We start from the raw sequence: 26484 nt of genomic DNA, 5'->3' as shown, positions 1-26484 counted from the left end.
GGATGTAAAGTAGAAAGTGCAAGTAGGATGGCAAGTTTATGTCACGTAAAGTGGCAATAAGTGTTAAACGGAAGTCGGTAGAATGGGTTTTGAACAATTTGATGTTATACAACTTGATATTAAATAAAATGTTTAACGTAAACATATTTAGGTGGAAATGTGTACATATTTTTACATAACGAAATGCCAGTGCAAATAACACTGTTTTTCTACAATTATTAAGGACGTGTATGGCAAATGTATATGCAATTGATTTATAGTTTTAATATTGACATTTTATGAAGTGCCATTTGATTTTAATCTGATACAGTTAAAATAAGTTCTTTGAATTATTTTATAAATCTATATATATGTACATATGTAAGCGAATAAATAAAACTATGGTTTTCCAGTAAATTTAAGCAATTTCAAGGAAATTAATGTAATACGAAATAATTTCAAGTAATAAATATTGTTTTTAATATATATACCGTATAAATAATTTTATAAATAATTTATAAAAGCTACTAAATTTTTTATTATATTGTCTAGATTTATTTGTAATAAATTAAATCTGATTTAAAATTAAATTTCGATTTTTACCATAGTAATTCGATTATTTACAAAAATTTTAAATTTCAGCGCTTCAGAAAAAATACTTTAGCCTCTTGGTTTAAATTTTTTTTGGCCTATGTAATTCAGTCTTCTCGTTACTTGGTGACCGAAATATAACATAAAGTAATACCTGTTTTGGTCAGGAAAAAAAGAAATTTCAAACTATATATTTGCTTTACCTTTTTAAAATTATTGTAGAATTTTGTTTTTAAATTAAAAAAATCTAATTATAAAAATTAAGCAGCGACATCTTTTGTTATGAAGAAATAAACAAAATAGAGAATACGCAAACCATTGTTGAAAATGTTAAATTCAACACTAACCGTATAACAGTTAATGAAATTAATAGAAATACTCCTTATCACCAGGGCATCAACTAAAACCACCACCAACTGTAGACTACCATGAAAACAAACAACCTGTTGATGTAAACAATAATAAATAACACGTGCTAGCAAGAAAAAACAAACCATAACAAATCTCATAAATAAATAGAGACTATCTTGTTGGCATTCTCAGCTTATTATTACAAATAATCCTGTTAGGTTTGCACTCAGAGAATTTTGTATCACTATTGTGTTGAATTTTATAATAACATTGCTTCGCTCTCGGCAGCTCTCATCACAACTTCGTAAAATTGAGAGTGTTGATTTTATATGAAATTATGTTGCTGAAGCAATTCACCACATTTTATAATTTGCCAATTCTTCTTTGACATTATTTTTGCACACATCTTTACCCTTGTTTGTGATTTACAAAATCAGTTCAATTTTTAAGTTTATTGGTAAAGGTTGTGTTTTTTAACCACCAGAAAAGTAGCCGGGTCATAATCGTACAAATTGTGCATTTCGTTAACTACATTTAAACGGTTAAAATAGTTTTTTATAAAACAAAAAAGAAAATAATATATTTCTTCTTACAACAACATTATTAAGGTTTTTTATTCTTTTTCAAATGTTTGACCCAAATTGTTGAAATATTGCAGTTCTTTTTTTTCTGTGGGCAAACTAAAATGTCTTGCATCTTTCTTATGGCTGTTTAAATGTTTAATAATGTGGTTACGTGCCGGTAACATTCTTCAACAAAGTTTACAAATGCAACTTGAAGAGTCCAAGCATAAATATCGTGTGGAAAGTTAAATAAATTGTTAGTTTATGTTTTAAATGTGCGCGTTTTTAATGTGATATAAATAAAAATATTAAAATTAAAATAACATAATATTTAAAAGTGGAACATATTTGAAAAAATTAATACCTGCTAATCGGAAAACCTAACAAAAGGTATGAATAAATTAATAAAATATTTAAATAACAAATTAAAAACCCTTACCACGTTAATCCACGATTATTAATTATGAATCGTTGGGACATCTCCGGCTTATTAATGTATGATAAGGTTTACTTAAATTGAATACACCAAAATTTTATATCATAAAAAATTAATTGCTTAAAGATATTTGAATTAAAACAAAATTGGACACAAATGATTTATTAAATAAAAAAAAAAATAAATCATATATGAAATAATCTTATAATACGTGTAGTGTATCATATAGTCGGTCATGTCACATTACTTTCATAATTGTTGTATTTATAACAGCTAAATATACATATGTATACATATTTATGCACAAGTATAAAAAAAACAAAAAATAACAAAAACAAAAATATTGTTTTTAAAAACATTTAAAACATTAGGGGAGATAAGAAATCATATTTTAATAATTATTGTTGTTATTTGTTTTTTTTTTTTTTTAATCCGAACTTATCAAATTTAAAATATTTTGCTTTAAATGTTTAATTTGTAAAAGAGACGTTGATTGCATTCACGAATGTCAAAGATATGGTTTGTGCCATTCAAATGTAGTGTACTTGGTACGTAAAACAAAAATCGTAAAAGAGCATTGCTCTACGACGATGGTTTGCAAACATATTAATTGCAACGTTTTCGAGCTGACTTATTCCCTAAAAAAAAGGGATTAGGCGGGCTACTAAATGAATTTGCATGAAACCATAAAATGGAAAAGTCGCGGCCAATCAGAAAAATTTACCAAAAGCAAATATCCCTCTTCTAAGGTCCTATTTATTCAGAAATATCAATTTGCGTACATTGGTCTCAAAACATACGGTCAGACATGACAACGCTCTAAGACCTGTTGCAACACCAGTTAAAACTATTAAAAAAATTCACACCTTGTTGAATATCTTTGTATTACGCTTCACTTGGGAGCAGATGATCATATTCTGTCGGAAAGATAGGAAAATATTAAAGATAACAATAGCAAATTCTTAAATATATTTACAAATTAAAGTTATAAGTTTTATAGACTATGGAATCGGAAATTTTGTATATAATCCGGTATTATTGTTTGACCCAAAACAATCAATGGAGAACAAGTAAAAAATTATATATAAACCGGTATTATTGTTTGACTTACTTATAACATTCAATGGAGAACAAATAGGAAATTATAATCAGGCGAGGCCGACAAGCTGATACCCTACATTTATTTAAGCAAGTTTCGGATTTTTAAGTAATTTTCTGATAGGTGACTTTACAATGAGGCACGATCATTACAAAATTCGTCAGAGTCATCAAAGGATGTATATCACATAGTTGAACAACTTTTTCATCATATACGAGTATATTATAAAAAACACAAATCGGGGGTTTGGTCTACTTATGCGAATTTCATATAAAATTTGAATTTTTCAAAACTTTAAAATCCGTTTTCTCAATATAAACCATTTTCAATTAAAAAGTCAATTTTAAATTTTTTGTTTATTTTATATAATACCATGAGTAATATTTTTAAAAACAACTACAAAAAATCAAAATCATATATAAAATTAAAATAAAACTAAAAATAATAGAATTTTATGATTGCAAAACAAAATTTTCTCTTTTTTATACCTATCAAAAAGATGAGAAATATATTGTTTTTGTCAATCCTTTGGTAACACATCAAAATATTGGTTATAGACCTAATATATTATATATTCTGGGTCCATAGTGAATTTTGAGACGAAAAAGTCGTGTTCGTCCGTCTGTGTGTTTAAATCACGATATAGAAAGAGCTAGACAGTTAAAATTTTGCACAAATATTCTCTATTGCAATATTAGTTCGCACTTTCGGATAGCACCCATACAAGTGGTCCTCTAAAAGATGAATAATTGACTTTACCCATCGTATAAGGTTTGTTGGGCAGGATTCAGAAAATGTCTAGTGCAGTCATGAAATTTGACATAAAAAAGCTTACAATTAGGAACATAATTCCGAATTTAATGAGAACTGAACTATAACAAACCCCATAAAATGTTCCACTCATGAAAGTGTTTTGGTTATTACAATTTCGGGTTTTCCTTATTTAAAAATACGAGTGAAGCGATGAAATTTGCAAAAAACAAGTTCTATACAAAACAAAATCTTTGTACAAAATTTTATGAGTATCGGTTCTCACAGTTTAAAAATTGAACAAATTTTTTTTGTTTTTTTTTTAATTAATATTTTGTTAGTTCAAAATATTTCAGTCCATAATTGATTTAAGGCGTATTTCAAATATCAAAGTAATGTTTATGGGGCATCCTTTTCCAGCATACGGTTTGACAGTGGGTATATGAGATTTGGCACAGCCGAATATAACATTCTGACGTGTTCATTTTTATAAATTTGTTAAATAATTTCATCAAAATTATTGTTCTCTTCAAAATGGCATTTCTTGCAACCAAAATACATAAAAAGGGAAAATGTTAATAAAATTACAAAAAAGAATTACAGAATTTTACTAAAGATACTAAGTAGCTAAAAAGAAATGAAGAACATTACAGGGATCTAAAATACTCTATTACATACGTTTGTTTAACTTATCGCTGATTACTTCATTGATAGTAAATGAACATTTCTGCTAGAAAAAAAATATAAATTTAATTACATAAAAACTTAAATTTTTCTTTAAAAATTCAAAATAAAACTAATTTTGATCCCTGGAAGAGGAAGTGAACAAACTACTACTACAATGCTGGTAAAATTAAGTGGAAATTGTTAAATTTCGTGGAAATTTTTTATAAAAATTTTACAATTCTAGAATTACTTCATTTAAGTAAAAGAAAATATTATCACTTTGTATTTGTTTTTGTTGCTGTTGAACTTTTTCATCATGAAAATACTTTTTAGTTTATTTTTTATTCTTATTATTTGTTTATTTTGTACTATTGTGAATTTGTGTAACACTCGCAATCGTATTTGTGAGTTTTCTTTTACGCGTTTTTTAAATGGAATATTTTGTGGTTGTTGGTTTTCTTTTTAACTTTTTTTCATCTGGTCTAGATGTTCAATGCTATTTTTTAGGTATTTTTTTGTGTATTTTTTATTTGAGAGTAAAAGTTTTTCTCGTTTTGTTTTTTATTTAGTGCTTGGGGAGGTTATAAAAAATTATTATTTGTAGATGGTGGCAAACTGTGGAAACTCGATGGAGCCAGTAGTGCTAATTCATAAAGATATTTTTTTCTGTTTTTATATATTTACTTTTTGTTGTTTCTTTTTTGTTATTATTTATCACAGCTTGTCAAATATTTTAACGCATTTTAATGCTGTATAAGATTTTGACTTTATAGTCTAATAAGATTTTAAAAGCAAAGTTTAAAAAGCAAATTTGCTATGTTTCAGTTTAACACAAAATATTATTAGAAAGAACAAGTAAAAATTATAGAATAAACAAGAATATTAAAGGGAAGCGATTAATGATTAAAATATATACATAAATATTTTAAGCGAGACTAATTACTTATAGATATATTAATCGCTTATTTATGGTTAATTAAGCAACGTTAATAATTTTATTAAACATTTATAAATACTGAATATAACTCCCGGTAACATTAAAGAATATATATATAATTATATATATAACTATAATTCCATGTGACAATCACTAACCTAAGAACTAAGTCTGACTAAAAAAATCAATTTTTAAACAAAAACCTTTAAACTCATCTTTAGCTACAATTTCCCATTATTATATTTTGTAAATTTTTATTACATTGTTGCAACAACATACATATGACATCATACATAGTATATGCATTAAGACTTTAATGTTAAATTACAGGATTTTCTTTAAAATTGTTGCATACTTAACAGGTTTTCTGAAATTGCTAGAAAATGGAAAATAACTAAATCCCTTAATGTTTATAAATAGAAATAAAAAAAACATAAAAACGAACATGAAAATGAAAAAAATACATTTTTTTCATAATCACCATCAATGCTCCTCTACCACACAATTACATAGAATGTTGCATGAATGTATTATTTAACAATGTCACAGGTGTGTTAGTATAAAGAGAAATTTTTGCATCTATTATGTACACTTGCTTGCAGTGGCTATTTTTATTGATATTTGTTTGGATTTTATCTTTAAAATTACTGTGGTCATTGAAAATGTAATTACATTTGGGATTAGGAAATCAAACATAATATTTAAGAGTTTTAAATGAAACAGATAACATTGAACATATTTTTTAATATATTTATGGATATTTTAACAATTGTTCTGTGTGATTTGTTTTCGGTGCTTCTATTTTGTTATTCACATAAAGATTGATCAAAATAAATACATATTTTTTTCTTACTTTAATACAGGTTATTATATATTCTTAGTTACCTTGTATATGCATATAAATAATAAATCCTTTTTCTCTATTTGGACATGCATGCTGATTTATTGTTAAATGGAATGGTATTATACGCTAGTGAAAATATGTTAGTAAAAATATATTTTAAAGCGAATTTGATTTTTATTATTATTTTAAAAGATTTGTTATTTTGCAAATAATTATTATTATTTTTTAATTAAAAAATCCAAATTGGATCATAAATTATTCCTAACCCTACTTTTAGGTAATAGCAGCTACAAATAGTGTGTATAACTAATACAAATAAAAAACTTTAGTCGGCCATGGTCGGCCTTATTACACCGTCCGACAAAAAGAGAAAAAAAACGTTAGACACGAACCAGATAATATTGTACGTCTGACACTATAAAAATATACCCACCATCAAAAAAGGTTTATATTAATTTTGTCATTTCGTTTGTAACAAAAATATATTATCTAAGTTCACATTAATTTCTAAGAAGATCTAGCCATGTCCGTCCGTCTGTAGAAATTACGATAGAGACCATTCGGGAGGAGCTAGACAGTTTAAATTATACATAAATATTCCCTATTGATAAGGTTTCCTTGGCATTAAAAATGAGCAATATCGGTCCACATTTTCGGATAGCCCCCATACAAGTGGACCTCCAAAAAACAGCTTAAACGGTCATAGCTGTTTTAGAAGTACAAGTATATGAGCCAAAATCTTTCTACCAAATTTTATGAGGATCACTCCATCTTTGACCCTACCGCCCATTCAAGGTCCTTTAAATTATTTTAACGCTGGCTAAAAGATACGAATATAGCAATAAATGTCTCTACCAACTTTCATTTCGTGATCCTGTGTCTTTTTTTAAAGACTTCAAAAAATATTTAAAAATACTGCTACTGAATTTAATGTTTGGCGACCGATCGTCGCCAAGGAGGAGGAATTTTGTTTATAGAAACTTTATGCCAAAAAACAATTATGAAATAATGGGGAGTTTGTAAGGGATCTGGAAGTGGAACATTTACATATTAAGCTGTATAGCATAAACCTAGTGATCACTGACTGACAGGTAGATAGATAGACAGACACACAAACAGATCAATGTATGTTTTTAAATACACATATTTGCTTTTCAATCAAAACTAACTTATACCAAAGATTTAAAATTTTATTATTTTCAATAAAGTCATTTTCTAAAATGAAGGTTATTGACATGGTGTATTAAACATAGTCCGATTTTCCCCAGTACATTCATATATTTTGTAAGCATTTAATGTTTCTTTCAATACCAACAAATGGTTTTTAATGAGTGTAACTACAAAAGATAAATTCTTAAACTATAAAAGAGATAAAATGTAAAATATAAAATTCTTACTTTATATCTATGCAAACACAACTAAATCTTTATAATATCTTATATACAACTAAAGTATTTATAGGATTTTTTATTCAACAAATATTATAGAACTTATTTGGTATCTAACGTCTAACCTTAATGCAAACAATTTGATTTAGAATGTAAATACATACATTTTTGTATATGTATGCAGACTTATATTTATGTTTATGCAAACGTAAAAGTACTTTCGCTGTTTCTACTATCTATGTCTATATACATATGTATGACTATATACTATAACAAAAATCCCATCATACAACAACTAAAAATAGTAAGAATACAGTTGCAGGCAACATTGATTTATTATTATTTATGATAATATGTACATATGTATGTATAGTTAGTTTATGTTTCATATTTTAAGATTTCCTTTTAATTTTTTGTATTTTTTAACAAGAAAAAACTCTTAGCATTACTTCAAAGGAAGGTTATAAAGAGGAGAGAAAAAGTATATATAAAAACAAATAGAAACTAAAAGTAAATTTAAATATCTCTTTGTTTCGTAGTTATATTTATGGAAACTTCTTATCAAACCTTTGCTTTAAAATTTATCATAAATAGTAGTCTACAATTTAAATATGTTATTTTTCTGTTAAATACTAAAGATTTTTCAAAATTATTGTTTCATTGCAGATAGTTTTAAATTTTGCTAACAGAAAAAAGTGTATAAATTCTATTCTAAAAACAGAAGTAAAATGCAAGCTGTATATAGTACAACACAACTAATATGGATCATACTAATGGCAATAATTACAAAAGGTAAGTATTTATATATAAAAAAAATACTGAAAATAATAATGCAAAATTTTACTAAAACTGTTTTAATATAGATAATGAGTACGAATAACAAGATAATAAATATATATATGTATATACAGAAATAAGTCAACATAAAAACTGCCGAAATTTTTTTCGTAATGATTTTACTAAAAATGTTTGTGCTTATTTCAATTTCCCCTGTAAATATTTTAAAAACTATTTCTTTTCATTGACTTCTATTGTTTTTTATATTGGTTAACTCGTAAATGTCACTACAACCAACTATATATATAGTTGATTGTCAAAAGTTTCTATATTAATTCCTAAAAGAAATAAACTTTCTGTATATTCCACCACACAAATATTCTATTAAAAATATAGTAATACTATAAATAATATTATAAGACTTATAAAAAATGTCAATAGATTTCCCTCATACACAAAATTCTCTTTAAGTTTACACACATTTTGGGTTTTAGATTTCGATACGGAATAAATGGTTACATTCCCAAATCCTTTAATACTTCTAAAAGATTTTTGTTCGTTTTTTGTTTTCTTCATCTGCTCCATCATCTCTTAACTTTTGTCATTGTTTTTCTTAAACATTTTCTGTGTTTGTTCTGGCGTAAGAAAGTTTTTTTCTTGTATATTGTTCTTAAATCTTTTAAAAAATAACGTAGTGAAAATGATATTGTTTACTTGGTACGAAAATGTGAAAGAATTTTTCGTTTAAAGACACATAATAATGCAATCACGTCTTAAGAATGACTTCCGTTAAAGCTCTTTTACACGCATATACATACACATGAATGTTTGTGCGTATAAGTAAGTGTAAATGTTTATAGAAAAACTGTAAAAGAGATGTAAAAATAAACACATTAAAGTTAAAAACAAATAACAAATAAATAAAGTAAGGCAAAAGCGAAAGAAAAGGAAATTAAAACGTTTTTAAATATAAACAAAAACACAGATGAAATAATCAACGGACTAACAGATGGACAAACAACTTAACAAAAAGACAATAAAAATTTCAAGAAAAAAACTTTTAAATTCTGCGTTGCTTTATGTAAGTAAGAAAAAACAAAGACAAACTTAATACAACGGAAGTGTTAAGGGAAACGGCAAACAAAAACAAAGCGTAAAGGAAATGCGTGGAAATTAAACATAAAAGTAAAAACATGTAAATAAACATTTAATGATAACAGTAGATTAAAAAGCCGTTAGAAGTTTTACACTTTACTTGGCAAATAAGAAATCTTTTCAAAAAAACAATGTTTTCAATATTGACAAATACAAATTAGATTTTTCAAATTTTTTAAATTCATTTAATAAAGAACAATGTAATTTTACCACAGACCACTGTGCTCATTTAAACTCATACACACATGAAAATTGTAATAAATTAACATAATTTATGACACCAGTAATAATAACGACTCCAACAGTCACGAAAAATTGTATTGTTACAATTTAAGCATTAAAAGAGAAAAAAGTATGAAGAATAAAGCAATCCTTATTAAGTACGATCCTTGAAATACATATAAATATCACAGCAATTTATGACCCAAAAAGGATTTCATTGTCAGAAAGACAGCGACATTAAAAAATATAATATTAAAAGGGAAAATGAAAAAGCACAAGATATTCAAGGTAGTTTAAACTATACACACACATACATATGTAAATATACAAAAACACATACTTATTAACTTATGCATACATATGTATGTAAATAAATAGTATCAGGTGTAAAACCAAACAATATGAATAAATGTATACACGTGTTTTAACACATTTATTTGTGTACATACATACTTTTACTGACTAACTTACGTATTTACATACAAATCAAATTTAATTTTCAACAACGCACAGAAAATTTATTAAAATATTCATACATACACACACTTACACATTTAACTGATTGGTGTTTGTTCGGAGGCTGGAAAAAATCAAATTTTATTTCATTTTCTAATTTAAATTTATGATTTTATTCTATTTTATAGTCACCACAGGAAATACAAACATACTATATTTTCATGTATATATGTATATATAGCAGCATTTATACATGAAATATTTTTATTCGTATAGTTCCTTTTTTATTAAACATAGAGTAGAATAGATTTACACAGACTATTGTTTTTGATACATTAGATTTATATCAAGTCACGTCTATTGGTTTAGTCTACTATTACCACAAAAACGTGTGCTAATGTGTTTTTAACACTATTTAAATAAAAGCAAAAAGAAGCATAAACGAAAATATAATAAAATGTCCTCCCGTTACCAAATTTACATGTATGTATTTAGATCTATTTTATAAGCTAAAGTCAGACAGTGGTTCAAATAAGAAGTTTCTCTTAATATTAGCTAAACAGTTTTTGTTAAAAAGTTAGTTGTTTAATCGAGTTACATGTCGTTGTGATTTGGTAAAATTTGACGAAACGACGACTTCGTTGACACATCTCGAAACTTACAACCTACCGATTGGACAACTCATCCATAAAAATATTAAAATTTCATAAGACTTTTCTGTGAATATTTTTTCGATAATTTTAGGGAACTAGTTACTAGTTTTAAAATCCCAATCAATATTAACTATTTATATACATGGGTATATAAGCAATTTTACAAAACTTACAAACTATACTAAAAACTTTACCACATTCACTTGTTTATTATCACAAACTTATAATAAAAATTAGTTACATTAAAATTATGTAGATAATAAATTAATGTTTAATTAGATTATACATTAATAATTGTTCATTATAAGTGGTCAAATATCATATAAAAAATAATTCACTTAATCTCCCACTATTACCACAGTGTATAATAAGTAAGATATTATAGTTGGCAATGCCCGAACTAATAAATCATTATATCAGTGAATTTCGATAACTGTCTGGTAACCAATAAATATCTATATATAATACACTATATATGTATATAATCTTCATTTCTTTATGCTACTGAATCAAAGCTAGAAAGTATAATAATGATCATTCATTACTCCAAATTTCCCGAATCACGCTTTGGAAGGAATAATTTATGAAACATGTATTTAAACGTTTTCAAATGTATTCATTTCAATTAAGTTTATTTCCTTATATCAACGGCCCGAAAAGTAAAATAATATCATTTGGACTTAACTAGGTGGTCGTTTCTTTCATAAGATATGACCTATAATTATACGGTTAACAAACCCTTATAAAATAGCATTTTGGCTTAATAAAATCAGAAAGTGATTTTCAGAAGAATTATGGTCTAATATTAAAGGAGTAATTTTTTTAAATGCAGTCGTCAAAACAGCCGTCCACTCTATAGTGTTGTAGGGTACATTGACACTCATAAATATTGTCACCCCTACAAATACCTGAATAAACCTTTAGCCCTTAAAGTTAAATTAATGCATTAGTGTATGTTTGTGCATATTTGAACGTTTGTGTGTATAAATCAATGTCGTTGATAATAAAAAGCTGTATGATTGTGTTTATATTTATTTTTTTTTGTCGCTGCTGTTATTGTTGTTTGTGTATATATTTTATTTAATAATTTAATATTATTATAGTTTTGTCATGGTAGGTAATTGCTTTATTTGCCACGGTTTCCTGCTACATTTCCTTTATGTTTGTGCCATGGTAAATTTCATTTTATTTTGTATTGTTGTATTTTGTTTCTGTTGTATTTATTTAACACCATATGTATGTATGAGTGGGTGTATTGTAGTTGAAAATGTTTTTTTTCTGTTTGTTTTTGTGTCCAATACCCGGTGTTAAACTGTTTTATTATTTGTTATATGTACATACATACATATGTATGTAGCATTGTATATGTGTGCAAATGCCTAGGTGGGTTAATACATGGATATGTATATATATATATGTGTGTGTTTACATAAATATGTATTCTTATATTGAAGTGATTTTGATTGTGTAGGTTTGTTCGTTCGTTTATTTCTAATTGTGTCTGAGTAGTATTTGATTTATATTTAATTGCTGGCATTTAGTTGTTTCATGTTTTTTATTTATTTATATGTGTGAGTTGGTGCTTGTTTAGATTAGGTTAATTTTTTTATTACGACTTTTTGTGTGTAAGTATTTTGTTAACATTTAGCTGTTTATTAAGTGTATAAAGTTTTGCTCTTTGATGGATTTTGAAATTATGTCCTTAAACACAGGCAGGATTAATTACAATTTTAATTGTTAGACATTTTGACATAAAAATGTTATTAGTTTTAAAGTACGTTGCAATAATATTATATGGTTCACATTTTTATTTATTTGTTATGTTTTTATTAGTTTCTTTAAATCACATGTTTTATATAATATAAAACATTATGTTCTCATTGAAACTACGTATTTCCAAATCCATTAAAAAAGGAATATATTAATAACAATATGAAGAAATATTTTCTGATCTTTGACATTTTGAAATTATCAAATTGCTTTGGCATAGCGGATGGTAGTAATTTTTGTCATATACACAGAGAAAACAGATTCGTTGTGATAACCGAATTTGTTTCCAATCGAATTCAGTCGGCTCTCACAACTATACCAAAATTCGATTGTAATTATTGAAAAATTCGGTTACTATAACTGAATATGTGGTGTACATAACTATTTTTGTTATTTATTCGGTAATGTGGTTTGAAATTATTGGTATTTGCAACTGAAATATTTTTTATTGAAAACAAATTTGTGGATTTTGTGTATTTTAAAATATATTTAATTTTATTTAAAATATTTACAATAAAATATGAATGAATAAACTTGCAAAACTTATATAGATATATAAGATGATGGTTGATGATGAAAATTTGATGTTTATGTGTCGGAAATTTTGCTCTTCATCCTGTCCAACATGTCCAAAGGAGTACTACATTTCCGCGGCTGTAAAATTATTAAAACTTAAATAACACAAAATATATTAGAAGATAAAAAATATATTAAACATTACCTTTTCTATCCGATCTTTCCGATTTTATTTATCCGCAAATTCAATTTGGCTTTTTTTAAATATAAATTCATTTTATTTTATATATTTTTATAAACGTCAACTAAAATCACCAACTTATTGGTTGTGAACATCGAATTTGGTTCCTCTAATCATCATTCAATTTTAAATAATGTTTCCATTGATAATTGGTTGCAGTGCTCAATATTTTTAACTCTCTACTATTTTTCAGTTGCAACGACTAATATTTGATGTTCTGACGATTTAATTCTAAATTAAAATCGGCTTCATTTACTGAATTTACAAAAAAATTTAATAACCGATACAATTCAGTTCAAATTATTGATATGGAAATTGTTAAAACCACCATTCGATTTTAATTATGTTTTTTTAGTACTGAATATAGAAAGTTTGTTAATTTTACTGATTTTTAATAACAGCAATAGAATTTTAATTAATTTAACTAAATATTTATCATAGTAGCCGATTTCCAATCAATCTTTTTTCTGTGTGTATGTATCTGTGAATAACTATAGGTATATATATAATAAGAATTATAAATGTAATTAATTCAATTAAAAATTTTATCTTAATGCACAATAAAAAGCTTTTTACATAAAACAGAAAATTTATAACTACATATATTTATGTCAACATAAAATGTTTTAATTTGTTCCAAAAAGTTTTAAACAACAATACTTATAGTTTTAACTTTTGAAGAAGCAAACTAGTACAGTATTCGAAATTACTAGTTATTTATAAATTTATAACACGATGCAATCAAATTTATATATATATTTTTAATATTTAAATCAACTGAAACTCTTTTCGTTATATAAATTTTGGAATATTTTATCACCCCACTTACAATATTTTAGATGTCCTTTCCTTATAAATTGGATTACTACTGTGTTCCTATATACATATGTCAATAAACATTTAGAGTGTCCCGAGGACTAAACAGCCTTTTAAGAACTGAATGCGAGTAAAACATTTTTTTCTTGGGATTGTCTTCAGTTTCAGCAATTGTAAATCCTGACTTTGATATAATTTGTGAAGAAAATCGGCAATTTAACCACAATTAATAACACGGAAAGAGCTAAACTTTCTTACAAATATACCTTTTATGTATTTGGTATTACAAATAAGCTATATCGGTCCAGTTTTCGCATAGTCCCCATACAAATAACAAAGGAAAAGCTTACATGGTTTAAAAATTGGACAAAAATATTTTGTTTTACAAAATCAATATTTTACTGCTTCGAACGCATCCTTAATTAATTTCAGTGCTATTGCAAATATCAAATTAATTTTTAAAGAGAATTTTGGAGAACAAATTCAAATATATAATGATTTCTTTCAGTGGTTGTTAACAGAGGGCTTATTGAGATATTCCTTTACATAAGTAGTCCATTGGGCACCCTAACTAATATACAAATATTTATATAGTGTACTTAAACTTTATGATTATACATACATAGCCAAATACTTTTATAAATTGTTTGACACACAAATTAACCCACCCTGTCGAATGAAATAAAGTTAAAAAAAACTTTCTAAACTATATAATTCTAACAAGAAGATAATCTTTGGTCACCTCCCTCCAGAATCCAAAAAGGACACACAACCAAAGAAAAATAAATTAACATAGAAAATATGAATGTTTAACATAAATACAAAGAACACCCACATAAACTTTAATACATTTGTTAAGTAAATTCATACATATGTAGACAAACTAATGTAAAGACAAGTAATTCATTGATGTATAAACACACCCTTGAATATAAATAAAAGTTAGCAGTCAATATTTATATATCAATTGATTTCTATACAATTTAATTTGAACAAAAATTATAAATGACTCATACTTTAACATATACACCCAAATACATACATAAACTACTTTATTTATTTTCTTTTTTTTCAAAATTCACCCTTATAATTTCTTTATATGTATGTATTTGTAAATAAATAGAGAATGCATGTGCTATTGTTTATAAAGATGTATATGTTTGATTACTCACACCATCAACTGTGATTTCCTGTTTTAATAATTTACTTAAAGACAATTTCTCTTGTTTATAAGTCTTACTTATGTCAATGGTGATGACGATGATGGTGATGTCAAGTGTAAACATCGATTTTATACTGAAAAAATAAAACAAAGTCAAATAAGAAGGGATGTTTTTTTATACCATTGCATTTGTTTGTTTCTTTAAACTTTAACTTTTAATGAAAATCTACTTTAATATGACCTCATTTATGACATTTTTTATTTGTACATTATTTAACACACAAACCCCTACTTATCAAGTAAATGTGTTACCAGTTTAAGCAGAAATATGTGTGAATGTAATGTAAGTTTAATTTAGTGTAAATCCAAGAAATTTAAAACTTTATGTGGGTTTTAGAAAGAGGGAAAAGAAAAAGTAAAAAAATAATCAAAAAAAGTACATACATATATAAAAAGTTTTCATTTAAATGAGGAGAAAAATAAGACTATTAAAAAGGAAATTATTTTGAGGATATAAGAATAAATTTTCGTGGCTGCAATAATACAATTTATACTTTTTAGTTGGTAATGGAGTGAAGTGAGAATACTCTTAAAATATTAAGTATTAAACTGGATTTTTTTCTATTAATGCAGTTATTTGAATAAAATTAAGCATTCTATATGATCAGTATTGTTTGAAACAAATACAGCTTTTTTTGAAAATAAAATAAATAGTTTTATAAAATTTAAACATATTTAAGTAATATCAACTTCTAGGAAAAATATTCGAGTACAGTTAATAGTCATTTACTAATTTTATTCTCCTTATTTCTTTTGATTTGTGTGAAAAAATTGATTCAATAGATTTTTAATCTTTTATTTTAATTACCTTAATTAAGTGGTATCTATTTTTAATATTTATTTTTAATTAAATATATTAAAATACTTTATGCCAACAAAACCCTTAATCAATTTGTAAATACCATCTTAAAATGTCATTCGTAATGACTTGTTTGTAATATTTATATCTTTGTAGAAATGTCTGTCGCGCTATAATTGAATATTTTACTTAAATATCAATTTATTTCAATAAAACATTCTTAAACATACAATTTACGTTTGAATTTAATTTGTCCCACTACGCTGATTGGTTAACCTCATGGCTTCCTTTTTTTGTTTCCAAAACGCACGTTTTTCTATGAATTCTAAATATGTACATATGTATGTATTTTGTTGTATATGTGGTGCAACTATTTGTAGTAGAAGTAATTAATCATTTTAACAAAGTTTGTTGGGTGATTGTAGGTATGAGCATAAGTTTTCCTAACTGTCTTCAAAACTGAAGAAGCAACATGTGAAAATATTCTTACTGTCACATAAATGTCACTTTGTTTCAGTGATACCAGAGTGAGCGGTGTTTTCCTTTACACCAACAAAAGTTACACGAAAATAACACCAACAACAATTTAAACATACATAACAACAAATTACACATACATCACTTTTAAAGAAAAAGAAATATGTCAGACACAAACACACATACTCTAACTATTACACGCATTTACCACTTCAAGGACTAAAACACAAAAATGTGTTTTATTAAAGGACAACAACATAAACTAAGTAGACCCTAGAGTTTTTACCATTTAGTTGTTGTTGTTGTAAACAACAACAAAAAATTACAGTTAATATGAAATACTTGAAAGTTTTTCTTATATATTTTTTTATTTTCTTAAGTTCTGAAACGATTTTTTGTTTGCAATAAAGAAATATGAAGAAATTTAAGAGCAATAAAGGTAAAATTATGAACAAACGCATTGGGTAGAGTATAATAAATCATATCTTTATGTTTCTTAATAGGGAAAAAATTCCGTTTAAATGGACGATTTAAACAAATATTTAAAAGTTTGCTTTTTTTTTGTTTTTCTGTTTTTAATACATATTTGAAATGTTTTTAGTATTTTTTATTGATGTGGTTTGTTTATCTTAAAACAGAATTATTCATGCCGAAAAAGTTTAGTTTTGTAGTCGGAGTATATAAATATGTTATCAAAATCAATCATCAAAGATTAAATGATCATTGTGGACTACTTAACATGTACAACATGATAATCCTAAACATATTTTTTGTGGTAAAAATAACAACAAAAAAGGGCCTAAAAGCAATAAAATTAAGAAGTCAAATACAGTAGCCCTAAAATAATATTAGACGAAAGAAATTTTATTTTAATATTATTCTATTATATCCTTCAGTTTATTTAAAAATGTTATATGTTTGTATGATTAAACTAAGTTAAATCTAGAAAATATTAAAATATATATTTAATTCTGAGATTATGTTCCTAAGCAACGATTGGATCATGATGAAATGTTAAGCAATATTCCTAAAAAATATACTATGTTTAGGAAATAACTGACTTAAATTTTTGAGATCTAGTTATTCCCACGGTTCCTCCACAGTATGTTTTTTGAATTAAGAACTAGTTATTTATTTGCAAAAACCTTAACTCCCTAAAGACTTGAGAAGCACTTATAAAGGTCTACAAGATAAATATACTTACAATATCTTAAAGAATATACTAACAAGCCAAGACTCATGTATAGAAATAAAAAGGGCCAACACTTATGTTTTAAATGCAGACATGCAACAACTTTAGATAAAGGACGACAATATAAATAACATTTGTTAGTTAAAGGACTATATTTATACGTTAAGTTGGATAACCAATATATTGTTGTTAAATACTACTAAATATTTGGTTTGTTAAATATTAAACATCGATTTCCAGTAAATCTAAAACAAATCTGTTTTTTTTTTTGTAAGTTAAATTTCTTTTTCCTCTTCCAAGTCCTGTAGACGCCAAACGTTTAAACAATAAAACCTTTGACCATTTAATCCCAAAGAAAGGCGATGTGTTCAATAGTCACCCAAAGGTTCGAACACGAATATTTGTATGCTTATTGAATTGGAAATTTGATATGGGTTTTTACTAGGATACAAAAAGTAAACAAAAAGGAACTTTTACACTCACATATATTCATACGTAAATAAACCCAAGTAAACATTTCGAAATTTAAATGTTTTTTATGCTTAACGAATTTATAAGTAGACGATAATCATTTAGACAATGGCTGACCTAAACCCTGAATAACTGTTCAATACATATAAAAACATCAATAAATATTCTGAAAGTTTAAACCAAAACTAAAACAAAACAAATTCATCTTAAATTATGTGGTTTAAGAAAGTTACAACATTAAACCCAAAAGTTCAGACAATTTACGGCAATATTCTATAAATATAATATCGAACTATTAAAGCTTTAAAATACTGCTGGCAGATTTTACTGAAAATATTTCATTATTTTTGTAGCGTTTAAATTACATTAAGTGTATCAATTTTATCTGTGGTGTAAGATAAAATAACCCATTTCATTAGCTTATACATTTCATTTTGCTCCCTTTAGTAGTATTTATCCTTGATTTTATTCCTTGTTGTTTTTTTTTATCGTGTTGCTTTTGTTTTCCCTCTGACAACCCACAAACTCTCTTTCCAGCGTTTTACAATAATTTCAATTTATTTAAAATTTATTACATTTAACTCGTACATCTTTAAACATGTTGACTCATGTCACTATAAATGCAAACATTTTCAGTACTTTATTATATTTTCAGACAACAAAAAAGCACCTACATGAATATGCTTTAAAAGTATGTTTTCATTTAAAGTTTTTTTTTTTTTTTTTAATTTTAAGTTATATTTAAGTCAACAGCAATTATATAAACATACGTAATTATAATCCACTTAGCCTTTAGAATAAAAACAACATCCTTTTTAAAAAATTGTAACAATTTTTTTCGACCAAAATAACGAGGATTGCAGTAGACGCAAAGATATATGGTTTCCTGAAGATAAAACGCAAACTGATTTTTTCTATGCAGTAAACTGTAAACTATTTGATAGAATGGTATATGGACTAATCTATATTAATTTTTCTTGTTATCGTTAATATGTAATTTCTCATACTTTTATTATATTATTATATAAGATCTTTAGTTGATCTTATATTTTCTAAACTAATTAGGTCTTCTCTACATTATTTAATATAGAAGTATTATAAATGATAACAGTTTCGATAATTTAATTCCTTCACTGATCTGATTCACATGTGTTACGCCAAGAGAAAGTTAATGCACTTGACGATAACACACAGGACACAGTAGAATAAAAAAAGTGAACAACAATATGAAATGAAATAAAAATAATATATAAAACCTGAATACAAATTTATATAAAAATGCATAAAGTGAAGAAAAAAAACCAAAGAGATATAAAAAACTTTAACAAAACTGACAGTAAGAAGGCGCAACATGAAATCGCATTTTATTGCCACAAAATGAAATGCAACTGAATTATCAAAACCAACAAGGAATACTCACTATGAATACTCACAGTCTCATATCAACATGACTGTTAAGGATGTATGGAAAATTGTAGTTATTGTACTTGTACTCGTATGAATTGAATGAATGCATGATAAATATTAAAAAAAGGGGTAAATATTCTCTGCTGGCAAAAACTGAATGAATGGATAAATAAGTGAACGAATGACTGACAAGGAGTAGATAGACGGATAGATAGACAGTAAGACAGACAAATAATTTTTTGTGACAAAAATGTGTCAACACCAAAAAAAAAAAAAAGCAAACACTCGCACAATGGGTTTGTTGAGGGCATGTGTAATGAAGGGCAGCAAATAAAGACGAATAAAAAGGAGAGACGTGAGTGGGTAAAATCAAGAAACATTATAAATGTTACCAAATTCAGGCATTTACACACGTACATATGTCTGCGTTGCAGTATAAGTAAAGTTTCAGCAAAAGGATTAAGGAACAAAAATTCAACCGAAAGAAACAAATAACAACATTAAATGAAACAAACGAGCAAATATTCTTACAAGCGCATGTTGGTGGATATTGAAGAAGAGGCAGAGAAAAAAAGGTTGTACAAAATTGTTTGACATTTTGATTGATTTAAAAATGATAAACTCAGTCAAGGCATTTCTGAAGGATTCAATTTTCATAACAAGTTTTTCTTTTTCTTTGGGGGAAGTATATTTTGTAAATCTTTTATTTCCTGTAACTATCGTTATTTTATTAACATATTTTACACACACATTTGAGAGAAGGTATAACAATTATTACGTGCTTAAATAAACTTTAAAATAAATAAGCAAATGTTCAATAGGATGTGTACATACATCAATATCTTAAGAACCTTTACCTATGTACATGGTAAAAGATTTTATTAATTATATACAAAAAGTTCAAAATATTAGATATTTTGTATTGAATGTAACATGCTTTTTTTAAAGAAGATTTTTTGTATTACATTTAAAACTCGATTAAAAATTAAAATAAAATAATTGTTTCTTTTTAATTTAAACTAGATACATAATTTTAAAACGTTTCTCAAAAAATAAAGAGTATCATTAAAATTTTAATTTCATTTTGCTACTTTTAGAATCTTTAGCGTTGCGTGATGTTCGCGTAAAAGTGCCACATGCAGTGCGTCGTGGACAGAAAATCACATTAAAATGTCACTATGACATTGAAGATGACACACTTTATTCGGTTAAATGGTACAAAGGACGAAGGGAATTCTATAGAATTACACCCAATGAGCAGCCGGCCATAAAAGTATTTCAAATGCCAGGTGTTCGAGTTGATGTAAGTAAACAAAATGTTTAAAATTTTTTAAATAAACAATATTAAAAACGGCTTAAATAGTATTAACATTGTTTGTAATACATTTGTTTATAACACATTTTTTTGTTTCTATGTCTTGAACAGCGTCGTGCTTCCAATGAAACACAATTGGTTTTGGATTCAGCATCTATGGCGACTGCGGGTAAATATTCGTGTGAGGTATCAGCCGATGCACCATCCTTTCATACCTTAATTGCTGCTGCCGAATTAGAAGTCGTAGGTGAGTATAAAGCTGACAACAAAAACAGTACTGTTAATTTCCTAGAATTTATATTCATTTTTACGTGTAGTTTTTCACTTTGCAACCACTACAATACATTTTTTCGTTTCCATTTTATTGATGTATGTTTGTGCGTGTTCTTTATATTCATTTCAGAACTGCCACACAATCCACCGCTTATCATTGGCATACGACCACGCTACCACATTGGTGATATATTACGCGGCAATTGTACATCGCGACACTCAAAACCAGCAGCAAATCTCACATGGACAGTGAATAATGAAGAGGTAAGTATTCACTATTTGCCGGATTGTTAGTTTGTACGGTTTGATCATGTTTTAGACACTGCTTAGTAGATGTACAACTATCCTCCCAACTTATTTCGGGTGTGAGAAGCAAATGAAGTATCGTTAGTAAAATTTTACATACAAGTTTGCATAGATGTTTAAGTCCTAGTGAGGAAAGTGTGTTTTGTGTATTTGTAAACAGAATTTATGTCACATATTTTAGTTTGTCACTGCTCTCTTGCTGGTGTATGTGAATAAAAGGAACGAAGTAAATGTTTTGGACTATACATAAAGTTAGCTGTTACAATTTTTTTGCAGTTGCAACTAGAGTATTTTTGTTAGCAATAGTGAGTCAAGACTTAGTTGCAAGTAATCTATGCAACATGTTGAGAGTGTTGATATTTTATGTTTGTATTTAATTTTTTCGCCTGAAACCCTTGAGTACCCCTATTTGCTAATAATGTTTTGTGTAGTTTATACACGCAATATTCGCACTAAAACTATCAGATATACGGACATTTATGTACATATACTAGAGTATGTTAGTGCATGTATACTAGTATTTAAGCATAAATAGTAGCACGTAAACATAAATACAAATATGTATATTAGGGAGACCCAAAAACAGTCTTTTAACAAATTGTTATTAAATTACAAATATAGAAAACTTAAACAGAGACCTATTAGTTATAAAATGTATGTTCGTTAATAGTATGAACTTATGAGGAAATAATGTTGCTAGAATTGTAGGTCTGCTGGTGCAATTAATCACTGAAAAGTAAAATAAATACTATTGACTTTACATAAATGTTACAAAAATGGATTTTCTAGTAAATCTGTAGGCGTTCGTTTAGTACTTGGAAATTCACTTTCTTTAGAAGAGTAAGTAAATGGAATTTAATAATGGAATTATTTTTGAACTGCATTTGTGTTTCATTTTAACAACTACTACAATTTTTTTTATTATTTTCACATTAAAAAATTACAAAACTAATTAATAAACATAGTTTTAAAGAAATAGTACCAGATATCTTTGAATAAATTTCCCTACTGCATACCCTGTGCTATGTTTGTTTAACTTGTTTTATGCACTTTTAGCAGAAAATATAGTAGATAGTGTCTACATGAGAGTAAATTAAAAATACGCACATTAAATTCAATATTCAGTTAGAATTCTGCAGTAAATTTACATACACTTTACACTCTTGCTGCTATCTCAATTAACGGGTTTTTTGACGTTTTACATGGAATCATTAACTTTTCTACTTTGAGGGCAGTAAATAAAATTTGGCATCCAATGGACATGTATTAAATGCATTCAAATGAAGAAATATTTAAGAATAAATATATACTGTTTTTGCTTTAAATAAAAAAATTTCAAAATTAATATTTTAGATACAATCATCTCATGTACGTCATTACAAAACCCACAAGGATGCACGCAATGAAATGCAAACTTCAACAATAGGTATACATTTTGTAATTAATGATTATCATTTTGAAGATGGCAAACTAAAGGTGAGAATAATACCTTAAGATATTTTAGAATTATTGTTAATGAAACCGGTTTTGTAGATACGTTGCACCGCACAAATTGGCGATATTTACTACAAGTCATCGGAGAAAACAATACTTGATATTGATTACCATCACACATATGAAAGTACAAATACTGTAAATATGATACCCACAGATCGGGATTATGATCAATATGCATTGCAGGACAGCGAAATGTTGAGAAAGAAAAATAATTACTTAACACAAATACAAGGTAAAATTTGTTTATTTATATCAAACACATTGAAAATATTTGTTGCAAACCTATCTACATATGTATTTTTTTGTTTTGTTTTTCATTTCCACAGATTTCTTTTACAATTTTATACCCTCAAATGATGCTGAAATATCCGCCTGGGCTTCGGCTGCCAATTCAACGCCATCGCTTAAATTGATTAGCTGTTCCTTGAATTTATTAATAACATCCCTCTTTTATTTGTGTTGGCATTTAAAAAATTGTTTTCTTAACTTATCATGAAAATCTTATTGATTTCAAATCAATACATGTTTGTTAAAAATTTAATTTTTCAAAAGAAACCTCAAAGTGATGTCTTGCATACTAAATTTAACAGAAAAAAAAACAAACAAACAAAAAATGTGAAAAAGAGCATCAACAGCCATTATACAAGAAACCAAAAAAATATATAAACCTGATTTATTTATAAGATTTTCAGTTGAACATAGAGTGCCACTTTCTAAAAAGAAGTATATTTTTTTGTAATATTATTTAAGATGAAGAACTCCTATTGTATAATAAAATTAACGTGTTAAAATGTATAGAGGGTTTACCAAAGAATTAAATATAATAAAAATTATATTAAAAAAACAAAACATGTGTAGGGTAATTGATGGTTTACTATATACTAGAATTATAAAATTATATTTTAAAGAAAATATAAAAAAATGCTCAAATTAATGAAAAAGAAAACGTAATAATTTAAATTAATAATTAATGCATTTAAGTATACATAATCTTTAATTACTTTCATTTAGTTTGAATATTAAAATATATTTTTTAAGCAAATTAATTATAAATAAAAAAGCGAAATAACGATATAACGTTTTTTAAATAATCTCAAACAACTTTTATTAATTAAAGACAACTGATAAATAAGGTAAGAGATTTTGGCATGAATTTAACGAATTTATTTTTTGATACTTTGAAATAAATATAAAATATTGAATATCGAATTATTCATTATTATTGCTTTACAGTTTAAATATATTTCAAGTGACCTAACTCAGAAATACTAAAATTTACTTACACAATTGCATTTTATGTCATTATCTTTAGAGGACTTAGGGCGCATATCGGAATGAATGAAATTAGTTTATGTCAAATTTCATCGCTTTAATGACTTTTTAAAGACGACTGTTTAAAAGGTATTGCACTTGTACGAGGTTCAGCTAAAATCGAAAATCGATCATGTCATTTTTTAAAACAAAATAACTTACATTAATTAGAAGGACAGCGCTCTTGCTTTTACAGACCTAACGTTTTCGCGTTTTCGACAGACCGATAGACATGAATATGCCATTTTCAACACCAAACAACTTGCATCAATAAGAAGGAAAATTTTAACTCTATAGCTTTTTTAGACAATATCGTATTTTGCAACGGACTGACGTCTTTGAATCGAATGAGTATAGAGAATGTATGTACAATGTACATTCGAGTTATAAGTAGACCTATCATTACGTAGTAGCCAGAGGTGTTCTGATAACGAAAACCTGTTTCTCAGGTCATTTTAGTGCAAAGAATTTCCGCGGCAAATAGATTGTAAAAAAATTTACAAATAAATGTTCATGAATTTTTAACGATATAAATTTTTGGAAGATAATTTTGAAAAAGGGTAAACCACTGTCCTTTTTCTTGACTTTTCTCCGTATAGATATATTGTTCAAACCATGACACCAGTTTATTTCGAAAATTTTCAGTTTTGTATTAAAAAATTTTAAGTTCTGTTTAGAGTAAATATCGAACGCATTTGCCGCGGAATCTTATATAAAAGTAATATACTTTTTCGATGTATATTTTGATGCTCTATGTGAAATGGATAGGACCGTTTTAAAATTTCCAAATATAAAAGTTATAAACCTAATGTCCCAATGTTTATGTGATACACACGAAATGACAAAAACAATACCCTCACTTCTTCTATAATGGTTAAAATAAAAAATAAATTTACGTAGATAGGTGGAGGAATGAGTACACATAATAAGAATTTTAAAAAAAAATAATGCATTTTCTTTAAAATTTTTTAAAAAAAATTAAAAAATTTCAAATTGAAGTCATTCTTTTTTAAATATATGTGACTGTATTTCAATCTTTTCTTACATTTTGTCAATTTATTTTTTTATTGTTAATATATTTTTACATGTACCTTTTTATCGTTAGCTTGTCAATAAACTTATAAACATATTTTATTTCTTATTTCACTCAAGACATCAAAACATGCTATACAAACTAACCTGTAAAGGTATGCCATTTGAAATATAGTACAGGAATATATATTCTGAAACGCATATTCAATAATATATATATTTATGTACACAAAACTGAGGCAAATACTACTTGCTGTAAATGTATGAAAATGTCAAAGGCACTTTTCATATTGCTGTAAATATTTCAAATAAATGTCGTTAACAATACAAAGGTTTAAGGTGTTGCAAAATAAATACATAACAGAGAAGGCAAGATTGAAGAAAATTACGCTGAATGGATAAAATATCTCAAAAGAAGAGAATCTCACATTACGTCATATCTTTAAGTGACTTACAATAACATCAATTGTAAGTTTGGGGAAGGCGTATACAAGCAAAATATATGTACATAAGTAAATTACTTGAGCAAGGGAAATACCTATTTATCTTTGCATGTATATATATAAATAGGAATATGTATTATATAATATAACATTATTGTCACTGATGATGATCTATGGTTGATTATTAGAGTGTGAGTATGTGTCAGTGTATTTGGTATAGAAAAGATGTCATTAATATTTTAGGTATTACAAATAAATCCTTTTCTTGTTTTTTTCACTTTTTTATTGTTCGTTACATGTTTTACATAAAACAGGATATTTGCAAAGTATGTTTTCACTTTTTGCGCGTATGTTTAGTGTATTTTTTCACTCGCTTCTTGCATTATTAACATGTCAGTCACAAATGATGAGTTTTTTTCGCATGTTCTTAATATCGCAAACAAAAAAAAATTGGTTTAATGTGAATTTTTTATAAAGACTTTTGTAACAAAAGAATGATGTTGAAAATCCAATGTCATGTATTTAGAGG

The 26484-nt window shown here is 26.3% G+C and overlaps 1 protein-coding gene across 1 annotated transcript; it reads left to right on the top strand.

The window, feature by feature from the left end:
* Positions 1–1373: 1373 nt before the first annotated feature.
* On the top strand, positions 1374–24018 carry LOC111679153. The gene is made up of 8 exons (XM_023440666.2): positions 1374–1874; positions 8271–8396; positions 20876–21081; positions 21205–21340; positions 21497–21630; positions 23026–23148; positions 23206–23401; positions 23496–24018. Exons 2-8 carry the CDS (start codon positions 8333–8335, stop codon positions 23663–23665), a joined length of 1029 nt encoding a protein of 342 aa, XP_023296434.2. The 5' UTR covers positions 1374–1874; positions 8271–8332; the 3' UTR covers positions 23666–24018.
* Positions 24019–26484: the final 2466 nt, after the last annotated feature.

This window comes from Lucilia cuprina, chromosome 2 (genome assembly GCF_022045245.1).
Source record: "Lucilia cuprina isolate Lc7/37 chromosome 2, ASM2204524v1, whole genome shotgun sequence".
NCBI classification, from domain to species: domain Eukaryota; kingdom Metazoa; phylum Arthropoda; class Insecta; order Diptera; family Calliphoridae; genus Lucilia; species Lucilia cuprina.
This window is presented reverse-complemented; position numbering and strand designations above follow the sequence as displayed.

Coding starts and splice junctions, on each gene's coding strand:
- LOC111679153 (XM_023440666.2), top strand. CDS start 8,333: ATGCAAGCTGTATATAGTACAACACAACTAATATGGATCATACTAATG. Junction 21,082..21,204: donor TGCCAGGTGTTCGAGTTGAT/GTAAGTAAACAA, acceptor TGTCTTGAACAG/CGTCGTGCTTCCAATGAAAC. Junction 21,341..21,496: donor TGCCGAATTAGAAGTCGTAG/GTGAGTATAAAG, acceptor TATTCATTTCAG/AACTGCCACACAATCCACCG.